At 44.5% G+C, this 16,091-nt stretch overlaps 1 protein-coding gene across 2 annotated transcripts in view; it reads right to left on the bottom strand.

The window, feature by feature from the left end:
• LOC8034493 (laminin subunit gamma-1) overlaps positions 1 to 16,091 on the bottom strand; it is a 159,803-nt gene that overhangs the window by 15,568 nt on the left and 128,144 nt on the right. For both annotated transcript variants that reach the window (XM_040215046.3, XM_042292617.1), the window contains 5 exons: positions 15,893 to 16,030; positions 13,112 to 13,303; positions 10,175 to 10,484; positions 9,045 to 9,182; positions 3,100 to 3,277 (listed from right to left, as the gene is read on the bottom strand). In XM_040215046.3, coding sequence (XP_040070980.1) covers positions 3,100 to 3,277; positions 9,045 to 9,182; positions 10,175 to 10,484; positions 13,112 to 13,303; positions 15,893 to 16,030 — 956 coding nt within the window. The remainder of the gene's footprint in view (positions 1 to 3,099; positions 3,278 to 9,044; positions 9,183 to 10,174; positions 10,485 to 13,111; positions 13,304 to 15,892; positions 16,031 to 16,091) is intronic.

Raw genomic sequence — 16,091 nt, 5'->3', positions numbered from 1 at the left:
TTGACATATGACATGTGAACAATACTATGGACCCCCAATAGTACACAAAAATAAATACATTAGCACTAAAGGAATATTCCAACCAAATGTATTAGATATCTGGAAGCCACACAGTACGCAAATTGCAAGAAAAATAGATGTACACGGTGTATAGGAATAAATGAAAAGGTATGATTTGTTACCAAAATTTAAACCCCCCCTTCCCTCCCTCCCTCCCTCCCTCCCTCCCTCCCCCTCCCTCCCCCTCCCCTCCCCTCCCCTCCCCTCCCCTCCCCTTCCCCCCCCCCCCCCCCTCCGATACGCGTCCCGCTTTGAGGCCTGAGGAATATGGTCACTTTAATTTAGGGTGTATTTATTGTGAAAAAATCAGGTTTTCACTGAAAACATTCCTACTTATTTCGTGTTCAAGAAAATCTGTTTTTTGATGACACGACTGTCGGCTAATGCCAGCTCCGGTGCGCTTGCGCACTGAAACAAGTAAGCTCATACGTCACTTGTTAAAAAAATCTAAGCTGCCAGGTGAGCCACACATGCCGAGTTCATGGGGTTTGTTTGTCTCTTTCTAGCGACCTCAACTCCCACTGAGACATTTTGGAATCCTCAAAATGATTTTCCAACTCTCCAGCCTCAAACACACTGACAGCACTCGTCTTAGAAGCCTGGTTGGGTATGGCATTGGGTGCAGCTAGAGATCCTAACAAATTCTTTTGCTCCTCAGTTCAGGGCACTAACATCTTAAACCTACTCTCCTTCTCTGTCAGGTCTCAAGAACCACCATCTTTGCCCTTCCATTCCTGTGCTGGGGAAAGCTACTACTAAATACCAGGGAAAATAGGCTTAATAAAAAAGGCAAAATGCATTGTCCCCTCTCTTTAAAAAAAAAAAAAAGCAAAGGAAAAATATTTTGTTCTTTTAAACTCTCTGCAAGGGAAAAGATTGACATAAAATGAATTCACAACGAACAAAAAAATTTTTAGAGCTATCTTTTACGGCACGAAAAGAATTTGTAGTTGGTGCCTGCATGTGGGAGCAGTCACTGGTCACGTGGCAGACCTGTGCGTTGCGAGTTACGCCAGAGCCGTTCAGCGCCGCTGCTGAAGTGCCCAGAATTCCACGCCACCATCACACGCTGAGCGTGGCGCGCCGCCGGGTGGACGACTTTCTTCACGTCATCGCCGCCGGAAAGAAAAACTCCGGCGCGCCGCTGCTGTCAATTTTTGAGATGCACAGGTCTATCATGTGGAGCTTGCGCTTTTTCAGAAGCTTCCCTTGGGCTCTAAAAGTTACTTGTTAATCTTCGTTTCTTTGTTGCACTTTAAACGAAGATTAGTAAACAACTTTCAGAGCCCATAAGAAGCTCTTGAAAGAGCACAAGAACCATGTGACCATAGCGGCCACTCACATGAGCATAGCGGTCACTTTTTCACGGGCTGCCGCAGGCGCCAACTAGAAATTCGTTTCGCGCCACAAATATAGCTCTTAAAAGCTTTTTTTTTGTATTTTCTTTTTAAATTTGTCTTATGACATCCTTTTTCCATTTAGGCTGTTTAAAAGAAAAATGTGTTTTTCCTCTGCATATGTCCTTTAACGGGTCCTGGCTGAGCTAAAGCGGTGAGAGGAGGGAAAGGGTGAGCCCTCAACACAAGCATCTTCACCCTTTCTCACTGGAGCATAGTCAAGACAGACTTGTTGGAATCCGAAATCAAAAAGGAGTAGCCAGAGAAACCTCTGCTGGCAACCTTGATAAGCAACGATCGTGGCGGCAGGTAAGTTGTGCGTTGAAAGTTGACACCACTCTAAGGCCAGTACGTAAGCTCTCCAAGAACACGTGCCACCGGTCGCGTGAAACAGACAATGACGTCATTGACGTTGTCATTAATGGTTGTACTTGACTACAGTTTGTGGCAGGTTAAGGGGGGACACTGGCTAGAGATTTAACTTCTGGGATTTAACTAAAGGGGAGATTTAACACAAGATGTAGGTGTACTGTGCAAACTTTCAGCTCTCTAGGACAATTTTACATACCTGCATTAGAAGATGTGTCACTCTTTGTTTAGAAATCTATGGTACGCAAATGAAGCTGTTAAGCATAATTTTGGCTGCCTGAATATAAAGTGGGGAATGTGGGACTTTGCACTATCTAGTTTTTATGACCCAAATGTAAACATTTCAGGAAGGGTCATTACCAAGTAATATAAGATGCATATCTCTCCGATGTCACTTTTTGAAAACCTAGTTTTTTCTCAATGAGGATTTCAACTTAAAATAAAGTAGATAGCCCGACTCCCCAGTAAATTTCAGTTCAGAAACATCTTGATTGTGGTATCAGAACACTTTCAACTTCGAACAAAAGATTCCTTCAAATGAAATTTGCAACAAAAAGTGCAACTGAGAAAAATGCATTAGAACATTGAGCTCCTTTACTTTGTTACTGCCTCACAATGTGTTGAAAGCATTTTATATCAACGTACCTATTTGGCTTCAGTTATCAAATTTAGTGTAAAGGTGTATAATTAGTTTCTAAAACCAAAAAGCTCAAATTTTAAAATTGAATTTTTCAAAAATATTTGAAATTTAGGCCCATGTCCCCCCTTAAGAAAAGCTGGACATGCTTCTCCCACAAAGCTCTCTGGTCGCCATAATTAGAGGTTTCCTCCTCTCCAGCATTTTCTCTGCTAAAGTGGAAAGAGTGGTGGGCCTTTCCACCTCGAGGAACCCCATCGCTCTTGACTGGCGGCCAAGAAACCCCTGCCAAATTCGGCACTGATGCAATAAAGCGGTACAGAAGCCTCAATGCTCGTAAACACTAACGCACATACCAGGGAGTGCTTGGCACATACTTATGCATTAGCGGGTGGCTTAAAACTGCTAAAATGGTGCTCAAACCGGGAAAATACTTTCCTTTGCAGAAGAGACGGTTGAGAAAATTTGGGAGCTTGACTGACAAGGGAGGATACTTTGGTTCCTAGGAACCCAGCTTGAAAATGCATCAACGATGTAGGATTGTTGACATCACTGCCAATGGTGATCGTCGTCATTACCGTCTGGACAAGAACGACCGTAAAGTGAGGAGATGGCCCGCCCCAATGGCTGGCGTACCTCCTCGATGATCTCCTGTGCCTGGTGCAGCAGGTCGTCCGTGTCGATGTCCGGCATCTGGACCGAGGTGGTGTCCGAGTACACCCGCAGTGCGTCCTCGTACGCCTTCACCACCTCCGCCTTGGCCTCCTCTGCCATCTTCTTGGTACGCAGCATCAGGTCCATGATGTCCTTCATCCTGTGGGGTGGAAACAGTGAACGTTTTTAGATCTATCGGTTCACAAGCTCCACCAGAGAGCGGCATTTAGAAACGGTTCTTCTCTGTTGCCCACATTTTAGCAGGTACGGGCAGATATACGCATACACACGACGCTTTGAACCCACCTTAGACAGTCCCCAAAGATTGGTCATATTGCGCTGCGATTTGTTACAGGGGTGCGGGTAAATGGTGGAAGCTTGGAGTGAAAATGTCAACCTATGAACTTAACTTGTTGAAAAAGAAAAAACCTGTCTTGGGAAATCTATAGCAACATTCACAGACAGTGTCCTGACCATGCGCCCAGTTGTATGTTATACCGACAGGTGCAGCGTGAGACACCAGAGTATGCGACAACTCGATTGATCCCCTCCCGAGCACAAATGGGGAGCCATGAGGGATTTAAATCAATACTTTCCTACTCAGTCCTTTTTTAATTATTAAATTGTTAAGTTTTAATGATTGTACACATCGCGACACTGTTAGCGCGAACACGACATCGGCGCCTTTTCGCATTTTCTTAGGAGAGAGCATTAGTGGGCACACAATTTTACCCCTTATATTAGAGCCCTAAATGAGCTCTTTCTAAAACAATGATATCTTTGATGGCAGCCTTTCGGTTCAAAGAGAAAAACACAGAAAACTGGCGATCGCTTGTTCGCGCTAACAGTGTCGCGCTCTGTACATTACAGAGCAGTGCGCCCGCATAGTGAAAGTTTTGGAAGATTGTCTGCTAAGCTCTGCGCCAACACACCCTCGGCACTTCCGACATCTGTTAGCGGCAAATACAACTAGGCGAGCATAATCAGGACATTGTCTGCGAATGCTGCCGAAAATTGCACAAAACAGGTTTTTTTTTTTTTTTTTCAAGCTAAGCAAGTTTTTTTGTTGATATTAAAGCAGTAGTTTTAGAGGGACAACCAACTTCAGGAGCCGCATAAGCACGAAATGTGTAGGTGAGTCAGTCCGTAACCCCTAAACAATCTTGAAAACATTGGCAACCAGTGCCAGGGATAGAACCCGTCACCACCATGAAAACCGAGTGAGCTGTCGACTGAGCTATGGACCCATCATGCAGGAACAAGGGGAGCAGAAGCAGGTGGTGTGAGAAAGTCTGTGGAGCAGAGGGGAGGAAAGGGCAAGAAAGAGAGAAACAGAAACAGGTGGTGTAAGAAGTGTGTGCAGAAGCAGCAGAAAGGGCAGAAAAGTGTGTGTCTCCTTTGGTGACCTAGAAAATTCAGTGCAAAGGCTTTGTATATGGGTGGTACTGAAGGGAAGTGCACGTTGTGTCACAAAGAGACAATGGTGTGACATAATTTGTTTCCATACAAAACCCTGACCTAGGCACCACCCAAACTAAGAGCACCACCCACCTTATAAAGCCACTGCATTTAAATGTTTGGCAGAATGACCAAACATGCAGTCAACTATTTTTAACTCCACATTTCCATCACTTAGCTGCACCTCTCTAGTAAATTACAATATGATACGGTGAAAAAACAATTTTTGTGGACCGTCTAAAGTGGGTTTCGAGTGTTAGTCGACATGCTGTAGGGTGCCTTCATACACACACATAGTTTTGCTTGAGTGGAGGCATCTAAACCATTTCTATATCCAATAATTTTCTTTTTAATGTCTTTTGAAGTGCACGCAATCCAGTGTGACTCAGCTCGAGCGCATAAACAAGGATATGCACTCGAGAAGAGCATTTGAAAACAAAGAAGCGTTTTCAAACAACACTTTTTTTTGTGCAAATGTTATGTTTACCATAAAAACCAGAACAGAATCACTTTCCACTGCAGGCAATCTGCATCCAACATTCCACCGGCTCTGCCACTTCTGTTCACAGGGCAAGCTGAAAGCGCAGCGAGTGCCACTGAGCGGCCGTGCCACGAAAAGGCACCAGGCATTCCAAGAAACTTATCAACAGACTTCGATCTACAGTAAATCCTCGTTATAACAATGTTGAAAGAGTGGTCGTAATTATTTCGTTATAACCATTAGTTTGTTATAGCCAATGTCCATTTCTTCCCGCTATTAGCAAGCAAGGGGAATTATGATTGCTTCGTTATATCCATTAGTTTGTTATATCCCATTTTGTTATAACGAGGTTTTACAGTAGTAACGTTGAGAGCACTGTCAACCCTAGGCACCACCCCAGCCATGGAAGCCGTTGAGGAAACATGGACGACACTTTTCCGGAATGCTTTGGATGACAAAACTAGAACCACTAAATGAACTACACCTCAAAGTAACGACACTTCAACCATATTGTCCGTAGAATCGACGTTGCCGGTTGTCACCGGCTTTTGCAAACATGTCTGATAAGAGGTGCAAGCGGTGCTATCCGCCGTCCTGTTTGCCGAAATGGTTGGCAACAAACAAAACCAATTCCGTGGTGGTCTTCTAACACTGTTTCTATCACTTAGAGGGTCGCATTTCGGAGTTATAGCCGTCGCAAATGGTGCCTGAGCAGCTCTAAGTGCCAAATAGGAGGCACACATAAGCTGCTTGTAGGTAAATGAATGTCACACGATGCCGACGGACGAATGATCATTGTGGCGCAGTGTCAGACAATGGGTGAAAAGAGTGTAGATACTCTACAGCTTAGCTTTCTAGCGACTACAGGCAAAGCCAGCCCATAAACACATTCTGACTTAAAAGCCTCGCAAAAGAACATACCGTATTTTCCGGTGTATAAGTCACAGTTTTCTTTCAAACATTTTTCTTGGTGCATTTCATATGTACAACAATGTGACTTATATGAATTTCTTTTATTGCATGGTGCGACACCATATTTTCATTTGCCGCGCGTCATCTTTCGTAGAGCACCGTAACTACGTAGTCATAGGTGGTGTGCCCCTTCCAGGAGGTGGTGCTGTCGCCACACCCTTCTACGCTTTTTATAACTGACTCGGAAAGCGAGAAATTTTTACAGTAAAACCTCGTTATAACAAAGCTAAAGGAGCGGTTGTAATTATTTCCTTATAACCATTAGTTTGTTATAGCCAATGTCCATTTCTTCCCACTATTAGCAAGCAAGGGGAATTATGATTGCTTTGTTATATCCATTGGTTTGTTATATCCCATTTTGTTGTAACGAGGTTTTACTGTATTATAATGCAAATAAATGCAAGGTGCAAGCGAGCTGGACAAGAATGACGAAAATAATCCCTGGAGAAGGGGAACAAGAGGGACAAAGGACAAACACAAAACTCCAAACACAGCTAGGTGACTGGTGCGCGACCGAAAAAATCCACCTGGTCCGGGTATGGAACCCGGGACCTCTCCATTATGGTTTCCCTGAAGTGGCTCAATGTGGACGATGAGAATAAAGCTTTTACAGCATGTGATTGACATTGCCTAACTCAGCCACAGTTCCGTGTTTGTTTACTTCAGTCCAGTAACAATGAAAGCTAAATGGGCTGCTATATACACACACTGCAGAAAATTTTCTCGAGTCTTTCTTAATTTTCGTTTGACAAGCAGTTTTGATCTGCCATGCTCCAGCCGTGTTGCAACATGTAAAAGGAAGGACTGAGGCTAGCTTATCTTTAAGCAGTACCAAAAGAAGTGTGTCAAGATTTATCTATATCTACCTTCGCATCGATGCTTGCGTCGTCTCCGTGACTTGACCTAGGCTATGCCTAATAGTGGTCCAAATACAGTGAAACCCGTTCAGAACGAACCCATGTACAGCGAATTATTGTCGATATCGAACTCACGGAAAATTTAAATAAAAATGCGTGTAAAAAGTATGTTTTATAACGAACAACATATTGGCTATATCAAACTTTTTCTCCCTGGAAGGCTTCCAAAAACGCGCAAACATTCGTCTTCTAGCCTGTTCTTCCCCCCAAAAAAAACAAGTAGGAAAGAAATAAAATTCCAAAAGCTCAAGTTGCGAACAAAATTGAGCTAAAAAAAGCGATTCAGAAGGGGTGAAAGCTAAAAAATACACTCTGCACAGATGAAAAAAAAAAAGAAAAGAAAAGAAAAGCACTTTTTAGCGCGTTGTTACAAGGCGGAAGTGAAGATATGAGAAAGAAAGAGAAGCTCTCGCCTCACAACAAGCTCATCGTTGAAGTTTGTTGTAAATGTTTTTTGCTATATCGAACTACTTGCTATATCGAACTAAGGGTAGCGCTTCCTGCTGTTCGTTATAAACGGGTTTGACTGTAATGGTTCACGAGTGTCTAGGACGTTAAACTTTTGTTCGCTCAGCATGTGGACACTCGAATAAAGCCGACTACTTTCTCATTTTATACGTTGCACATCCTTTTGCTGCGAAACACCGGATCGCCCCCGCCAGACAGCGCCGCGCTATGGGAATTTCCCGAGATTCGAAACGTCAAAGTTGTTGCGCGTCAAACAGTATGTGTGAACTAGCCGATTGTGCGAAACTGTGATTTAACCAATACCGATGCACGTAAAACGAAAAAATTTGTGCGTAAAACAGGTGCGATTTATATACCAACTTTTCTGTGAAAACGGCTTAACATACAGAAGTGCGACTTATACAAGGGTGAGACCTATAGTTCCGAAAGTATGGCGTACAGTGTAGACCGCATATAACGTATGTCGTGGGAGTCGCGAAAATCCGCACTATAAGGGGTACCGTGCTATAACCAAAACATAAATTTTTCAGGCCAAAATACATGCCATGAGACAACTTACCTTTGTAAAAGAATTTATTTTATGTTAGATAAAAAAGAAAGCTTAGTTTGAGGAAAGTCGTTATTTCACCAGACTAGTACAGTTCTGTCTCAAGTGTGTCACACATTTTGAAAGAAATGAGCGGCTTTTGCCTGGCGCAGCCTTTTAACGGCGTCGCGGGTTGCGGACGGACCTTGCGAGCGTTCAGGATTGGTAACCCTCATCACTTTTCTCCGGAGATGAAAACGCGTGAAAATTCGCATCCTTCATACGGTACGCGCCAGTAATACCTTGAACTTGAGCACACGCATGAAATGCGCCAAATAAGAAATCCGGGCGACGTTCGAGGACACAAATGCTTAGAAATCACCACTGTAGTCGAAGTAAACAAACACGACGACATGGGCGTTTCTGCCGTCTTAAGAGCGCCGCCACGAAAGCCGCACGAGTAGGTGGATCTTCCCTTCTAGTGTGTGCTGGGTTATCATAGTGACACACAACGAAAATTCACAGTCAAGGATAGCGCTTTTACGCGAATGATGAGATGAACGCCGTCTACGACGACGATCACCACCGACGCCATGTTTGCGGATAGAAGCAGCCGGCTCGCGACCGGCATGCAACGCGCGCGAACACTTCTCCTCGATCTGCGATTGGTCTGTCGTTGCGGTTTGTTTCCAACGCAGCGGAGGGACGCACGCACGTGAACGACATGTGCGTGCGTCCCTCCGTCGCTATGGCAACTAAAGCCTCTCTCTTCGCTTCTCCCCGCTCCTTCGAGCAACCTCCGTGCGCTGCGAGTTCCGCTTGCGGCTCGCGCCGTCTGCGCCGTTATCTAGTGTTGCACAGGGAAGCGTGCTCGCTGCTCTGGTCGTCGGTGCGATCGGCGGGCTGTGCCAGCAACCGCACTATAACTGGTATTTCCCTTCGCGCGCCTGCATTTTGCGCGGTATGTAATTACATGGAGTTCTATGGGAGGCGAACCGGTGGTTTAAAAAAACCGCGTTATACCCGGTCCTGCACTATAAGCGGTTATGTTGTAAGTGGTCTATACTGTAGTAGACTTAATTATTTTGCCTCTTTTAACACTCGCCTCTTTTTCAGGGTGAAGATCTCCGATTCAGTCTGGTGCTGGGTGCTGATGGCGCCCTCTGCTATCCGGTGGGCCTCTTTGGTGGTGTTCAGGGCGTCCACAGCGAGGTTTACGATCTCCTGGGCGTCGTTTTCGTGGCTGAAATCGGAAACCAAAGCGGTAATGTACTTGCAGCATATGGTACACCTCCCCCCCGCCCTACGAGAAGGAAGCAGCCCTCTCTGAAGCTGGAATGAACGGGGAAATGCATTTTGAATAAAGGGATTAAGAAGATGCATTTATACTCTATTTTTCTAAGTGCAGGTACAGCAAAAGCTAGAAGAGTGAGCTCTGCGCTTCAAGCATCTCTGCCAAGCACGTGCAAGCATTCTTTAGGACAACATGCTTGTGCGTATAGTTTCCGCTTTGCTCACACACGAAGGGAAACAAACTTGTCAAAACTGCAGCTAAGGCGAGTTGGTCGAACAGGTTACCAACCCCACGGCGTGGTGTGTATGCTGCGTTTTAAGTGTGTGCTAATTGTGCACTGTGACGTCACTAACATAAAACAAACCATAGATCTTTCTGCTATCCTCATTTATGTGAACCTTCAATACATCTGACCTTCCATTCCCAATGTAACAGGTGCATCTTGCCTGTGCAACAAAAATAAAGTTGCAGCATTTAGATAATATTTTTGGGCATTTCACATTGAATCAACTTGCCCTAAATGATGCGCATGATCGTTGATTGATGCTTACTATCAAATGGGAACAAGCAATTAAATTTTTTTATTAATTCTGTTACTGACAGGTGAGCAGCCATGAGGCAATCTATAGGGTGTTACCACCCACGAAGCAATCTATAGGGTGCTACGAACCGAGGGGTTTGCACTAAAATCAAGCTGATGAATTCAGCGCATTAATCTTTCCAAGTTATTTAAGCGATGCATTTTGTCCTCGTGAAATTCCAAGGCACGGCTTCCTACGAAAAAGTAAGACGACACCTGCGACGGTTCAGTGGAAAATCGTTATATGACAAGTCTCGTAAAAAAAGATCTAGAGACCAAATGCACGGAACGTGAGCGACCGTCGTTACACTCATGAAAGACTGCCCCTGCCAGCTTTGCCGTCCCAGTGCGACATATTCACCTGTCGGCCAGCTGGCGCGCGTCACGGGCGATCTGCGACATCATCTCGGACTGCTGTCCGAAGCGGTGGGAGCGCTCCAGGGCCCTGCGCAGGGCGTGCTGGCCTTCGTCCTCGAGGAAGCGGTGTGCCTGTGCCAGAGTGGTGCCCATGCGCTCCACGCTGGCCTCGGCCTGGGACAGGTTGCTCTGGGCGGCCCAGAGCGCCTCCTCGGCCAGCCACGTCTCCTGCCCCACTTTGGAGGCCGTCTCCTGCACCCGGTGCATGCGCCGCACCAGCTCTTCCAGACGGTCCGCCAGGCTCTTGTCCGTGCCTGAGACAGAGATGACGTCGGTTGCACTTCGACAACAGACAACACAGTTGGCTGCTTCGGGATGCTATATGTAGAGAATTGCATTCTAACGGGGTCTAACTTGAATTTTATGTTTGTCGGTGGCACATGTGGCGCGTCACGCGACTTGACGCCAAGTCCCGTGATTCACAATGCGAAGTCGTGCTATTGCGTGACATCACTGTGCAAACAATGTCATTAGGTCTAGTGATGTTAGGTGTCGAGTCGTGGTGTCACGTGACACATCGTGAGACTAGATCGCACATCATCTGTAATTTAATGTCACAACATCACATGACAATGTGCCATGTGATGCGACCCGACACCGTGACCAGACACATCATGCAAACATGCTGCATGACATCGGGTCATGTGACATCACATGATTAATCAGTGTGCCAACAAAATTAACACTGTAAAAACCTTCCGTTCCCTATACGCCATGCAATTCTGCGTAAGACGCTTTGATCAATAGATTGGAAAAAGCTGCCATATTTTTTTGCTATGAGCGAGACACTTTTGCTTTCCTCCTAAGTGTGCCTATAACGAGAGTTTTTAAGCTTGAGAACTGCTTCATTACAAGACTCTCTCGAGAGAGGGTGGGTTTCTTACGCTCTCTCTTTGCCAGTCTCCTCGTTATCATAGCTTTGATCCTCTAAACATTCCTGTTTTTGATCTTCAAAATCTCTGCTCTCATTTGAAGTAGTAAAAGATTTCAGAGGACCAAAGAGTTTGAGAACTCCAGCGCAAGCATAGTAGTGATGCCAACGTAATTTCATGCACCTCCCTTAATAATCTTTCATCCGACATCTAATACAGTAGGCTCGTGATAATTCAAACTCGGATATTTCGTACTTACGGTTAATTCAAACATATCTAAAAATTTTGGTAGTCCCGCTATGTTTTTAATGCATTTATAAGCCGTTTAATTCGAACGGCGTTTTCGCTTAATTCATACTTTTTGTTCTCGCGGCCCCGTTGAGTGCGCTTGTTTCTGAGCACCGGTGCACCGCAGAGCAGCAATACCCGCAGAGCTTGTTTTCGCGAGTGTTGCTTCTCCGCAGTGCACCGGTGCTCGAAAAGAAGCGCACTCAACGGGACGCACTCAACGGGAAAACGGCATTCACATTATGTGCTTCAAGACTAGCAATGATGACCAAGACGACATCGAGGATGAGGAACAGCTCACTGGCATCATGCTTTCTGGCCTTGAAGCACATAATGTGAACACCGAGCTGGCGGAATATGCAAGTCTTGAAGACAATGTGTGTGTTTGTCGTGATGACTCATTAGAGGACATAAGGAAGTAATGCCAGCACAGTGCAGCAGTGAGAGTGAAGATGATGATGAAGAAAGGGATGGCCCACTACCAACTGTCACAGCCGCAGAGGCTTTGAGCACATAACTCAGCTCCGGAAGTTTCTGTCTGCAAAGGAAGAGTCCCGTAAAGAGCTACTTGTGCTGGCTGGTATTGAAAATTTTTGTTTTGAGATCTCATGTACTGACGAAACAGTCCACAATCGACAACTTTTTTGCAGGATGAATAAACTTAACGTCACAGTTCTTTCATCAATGTGTTATGCCTGTACTTGCTTATAATTAGGCCTATGTAGAGGAAACTGGCAAAACTCTGCTTTGTATGTGTTCCCTTTGTATGCATCCATTTGTTTGCTTTGTATAAATTGTATGTATCCATGTAACGAATCATAATGTTGTCTAGTATCATATTTAGATGAATTTCTGATAATTCAAACTTCTGGTAATTCAAACTAAAATCTGGGACTTCCTGGAGTTTGAATTAATGAGAGTCTACTGTAATACCTAATGGGCACCTGCAGAGCTGTTTGATTGTGGAGATGGTCAGAATAACATTTATTTCCAGGAGAAAAAAAAAAGATGAGACAACTTGTTATTTTTGTGCTCTTTAATTTCTTATATGTCTATGATACTTTCCCCATCTACGTCTTTCAGGGTAGCACTCACATGATGGTTTTGGTTTCATTTCCTAAGTGCATGGTACAGTAAAAAAATGTGAACAATAAAATTTATCTAAACAAAATGTGCACCAATTGCTTTGGTAAATGAATAGTGAAGTGATGTATAGATAACTTGTGAAGTAATAAAGGTGGGCTATGAGTCAGTGATTGAGGTACATTAATGGTACAGAATTGAGGCACAGTAGGTGAATAAGGATGACACACTCAAATATTGTTAGGGTGGACAGATCAAAGAAAAAAATTAACTCCACGATCGAAAATAAATAAGAAAACAAAAACTAGCAATACCTGCTCCAACGCTGCTTTTTTCATGACATCGTAGTAAAAAGCAATAATTTGGTATAATGTTTGTAGAGGAACAGTCGCAATAAAGCACAGTAACTTCTTTGGAGGGTCGTTCATCTTGCAAAGTTCCCTAGTAAACGTTACTCCACTGAACTTTATAATAAATTTTGTTTTAGCAATTAGGGTATTTTTATATTTGAGTTAAAACAAGCCAGCCTCGTCTTTCTCTCAAACAGGAAAAAACTGTGAGTGTTCGAGATAAAAATTGCTCCATGCTCATCATCAGGTGTTGGGACAGTGCGGAACATCAGAGATGCCGGGACTCACCAGAGGCTTGCTTTGCATCTTTCCACAGGTCATTCACAATGACCATGACCTCTTCCAGTTTTTTCTCGAAGTCCACACTTTTCACTATCTGGGGGTTCTTCTCGATGTTGTCGAGTAGCCTCGCAAGGTCTGCCACCTTATCTCTGTGTTGGTTAACAGCATCCTGCACCAGGTTGTAGCAGGTGGGGCAGTCTGCAACAAGCAGAAACAACTTTCAGAAGGGCCACTCAAAGCACGTGGGAAGGTAAAGAGAACTAAAACTCAATCACTCGTCGTAGTGCTCCTATTCCGTCGACAACATCCAAGTGACTCCTGCCTCCTCTAACAAGCACCTCGGTGTTCATTTGTCGTCCAAGTGACTTTGGACACATCACATAGACTCAATACCTGCAAATGCATCACAGACAGTTGGATACCTTAAACAAAATTCAAATTCAGCTCCTTCCTGCATACGAAAGCTCGGTTACAAAACACATGGACATCCACAACTTGAATACGTATCTGCCATTTGGAACCAGTCATAGGCATACCTAACCAGTCGAATGAGAAGCGGGCCAAAATAGGGGTGCAAAATATAGCAGTCCATGTCATTTGCTGTACGCTGTAACAGTGTCAGCACTCAAACCTTCACTCGGTATTGCGAGTGACGATTCAAGTGCTGACAAGGTGATGACTTGGCATAAATCATATTAGAATTTTTTGGTGCAAAACTAATTTGACGCAGCTGCTATATGACATTGAACGACTCAAATCCAAAATGCTGACCTAATGCACACTCTTTTGGGATGCGGCGATCGGAAACATGCGGAAGACTGACACCCTGGACTTTCATTTACTGCAGATAAATTCTAACTGTTACTTGTATATATTTATACTTAATCGTAAAACAAAAAACAAAAAAAGCTTAGTAAGGTTGCTTGAGAACGTTCATAACAAGTTCAAATTACAATAGTTTTTTTTTTTAAATTTTTCATGAAGACATATTTGTCGATTTTTAACCCCCCCGAAGGATCAGCAAATTAGACTTGCTAGGTGTGGAACCACTTATAAGGTGCCGAAGCAACCGCAAGTGAAGTAAACATAGACTTTGTATCTTCCTTTATATTTACAGAATGATGCTGTTATCTACTCATTAGAAGAAGCTCACCCCTACCAGCAAAGGGAGACTTCAACAACATAATTCCCAAGTCTGCAATCAGGCGTGGAGGTCTCACGAAACTAGTGCGTGCAAAATGCTGTAAACGACCTAATTTTCGAGGACTCAAATTTTCGCGAATTGGGCCAAAGCTGGAAATTTGAAATTATTCGCGGGTTCTAATTTTCGCGAATCGAGCGTAGCTTTTGTAGCGTTCACATATCGCCCGAATTGTTCGCGGGACGTATTTTTCGCGAATTGTAGGCGATTTGCGAAATTCACGAAAATTAGGTCCTTGCGAAAATTTAGTCGTTTCCAGTATACTGATTGGCGGATCCCCACCAATACCCTGTGTTGTTTGTTTAAAAATACAAATAAAATTTGGCAGATTTGTTGTTTGGCACGATGCCGTGTACCTCAACCTCACTCTGCCAGGTTGTGCATTCTTTTAAGATAGCTGTCGAGCAAAGACACGGTATTCAAATGTTCCGGGCTCAAACAAGCTACCTTTACAAAGTTGCGATCAAACCAGCGGAGTCGGAGTAACAAACAGCCAGAACATAGAATATGTGGGAGGGAGGGAGGGAAGTGGGGGAAGGGGGAGGGTTACAGCAGCAGTGCTGCACGATGGGCGCTGTTATGCTATCTGTTGGCAGCTCTGTGCAGATTTTACTTTCTACCAACACCTAGTTCCCCAATAAAAATTTGGTTGGGGCTAGTTGGTACATATTGATTAAAAGGTTAAAAGGCGCTCTGAAACAGGACGAAAAAAGTACTGTAGTATGTGTGTCTTTTTTTGTCCAGTTTTAGTTTGTGCCTTTTAACTTTTTAATCTAGTTCCTCGTTCTGTTGCAACGCCTTGTGTCTCTAGTTTTTTGCTACCACGGTGGAGGCGACAGCTGCGCAACAAATTTCAGCTGAACAACAAAATTGAAAGACAGAGTTGGCACTTTTTACTCTTTTGTGGAAAAGTGCCAGATGAAAACCTGATGGGCATGTGTTCGAAATAGGTAGGTTTGCTGGTAACATATCAACATACGATATCCGGGATGCATGCTGGTCAAATAAACTGGCATTCTGCCATTGAAAAAGTCTAAATATTCTACAGGGACCTCATAGTATACGACGGTCAGTTCTGGTTCGAAATCTCGCCGGAACCCATGCTGGTGATTTTTCTTCCATGTCCCTTCCACGCGCAGCGACAAAGTTTCCCGCCTTGTGCGAGTTATTTGGCCTCACAATCAACTGTGCCAGCTAGAATAGTCGAGAACATAAAAAACTGGTACTCAATTTCAAACATACCCATTGCTATATAGACTCAAGACAAGCCTGCGCTTCAATAAACGGCTCGTCGGCATGACTAAAATGGCCTCAGTGGATCAATCTGAGCCACGTCTGAGCAATGACTCAGTGACCAAGTAATGTCGAAGCAGCTATTATACTGAGCAACAACCAAGCAACGGTGTGCAACTGCCGAGCAACAGCTGAGCAATGCCCGAGACGACCATGATGCTAAAGAAAACCACCTGTGTGTTGGAATACTATGTACCATGCAGAAACGAAATGGTGTTCTGTTGTAAGGACCTCATACCCGGGGAGCTGAGGAAAAGCTATCCAGTGAATTGGGTCCCGCACGGCCGACTCACCGACGCAGCCGGCCTCCCGGTTGTACTTGTTCTCCTTGCAGCGCTCGCAGCGGCGGCCCTCCACGTTGGGACGGCACTCGCACTGTCCGTCCGGGGCACACTGGAGGGACACCGAGCCTAGGCTGTCGCAGTCGCAGGCTGCAGGCACAGTGGGGAGAAACATTGGCCGAGCAGATCCATTTCAAAGAGACACTACACT

Source organism: Ixodes scapularis, unplaced genomic scaffold (genome assembly GCF_016920785.2).
Source record: "Ixodes scapularis isolate PalLabHiFi unplaced genomic scaffold, ASM1692078v2 PGA_scaffold3__209_contigs__length_174095766, whole genome shotgun sequence".
Classification (NCBI taxonomy): domain Eukaryota; kingdom Metazoa; phylum Arthropoda; class Arachnida; order Ixodida; family Ixodidae; genus Ixodes; species Ixodes scapularis.
The sequence above is the reverse complement of the archived record's forward strand: the minus strand, read 5'-3'. Positions and strand labels throughout refer to the sequence as shown.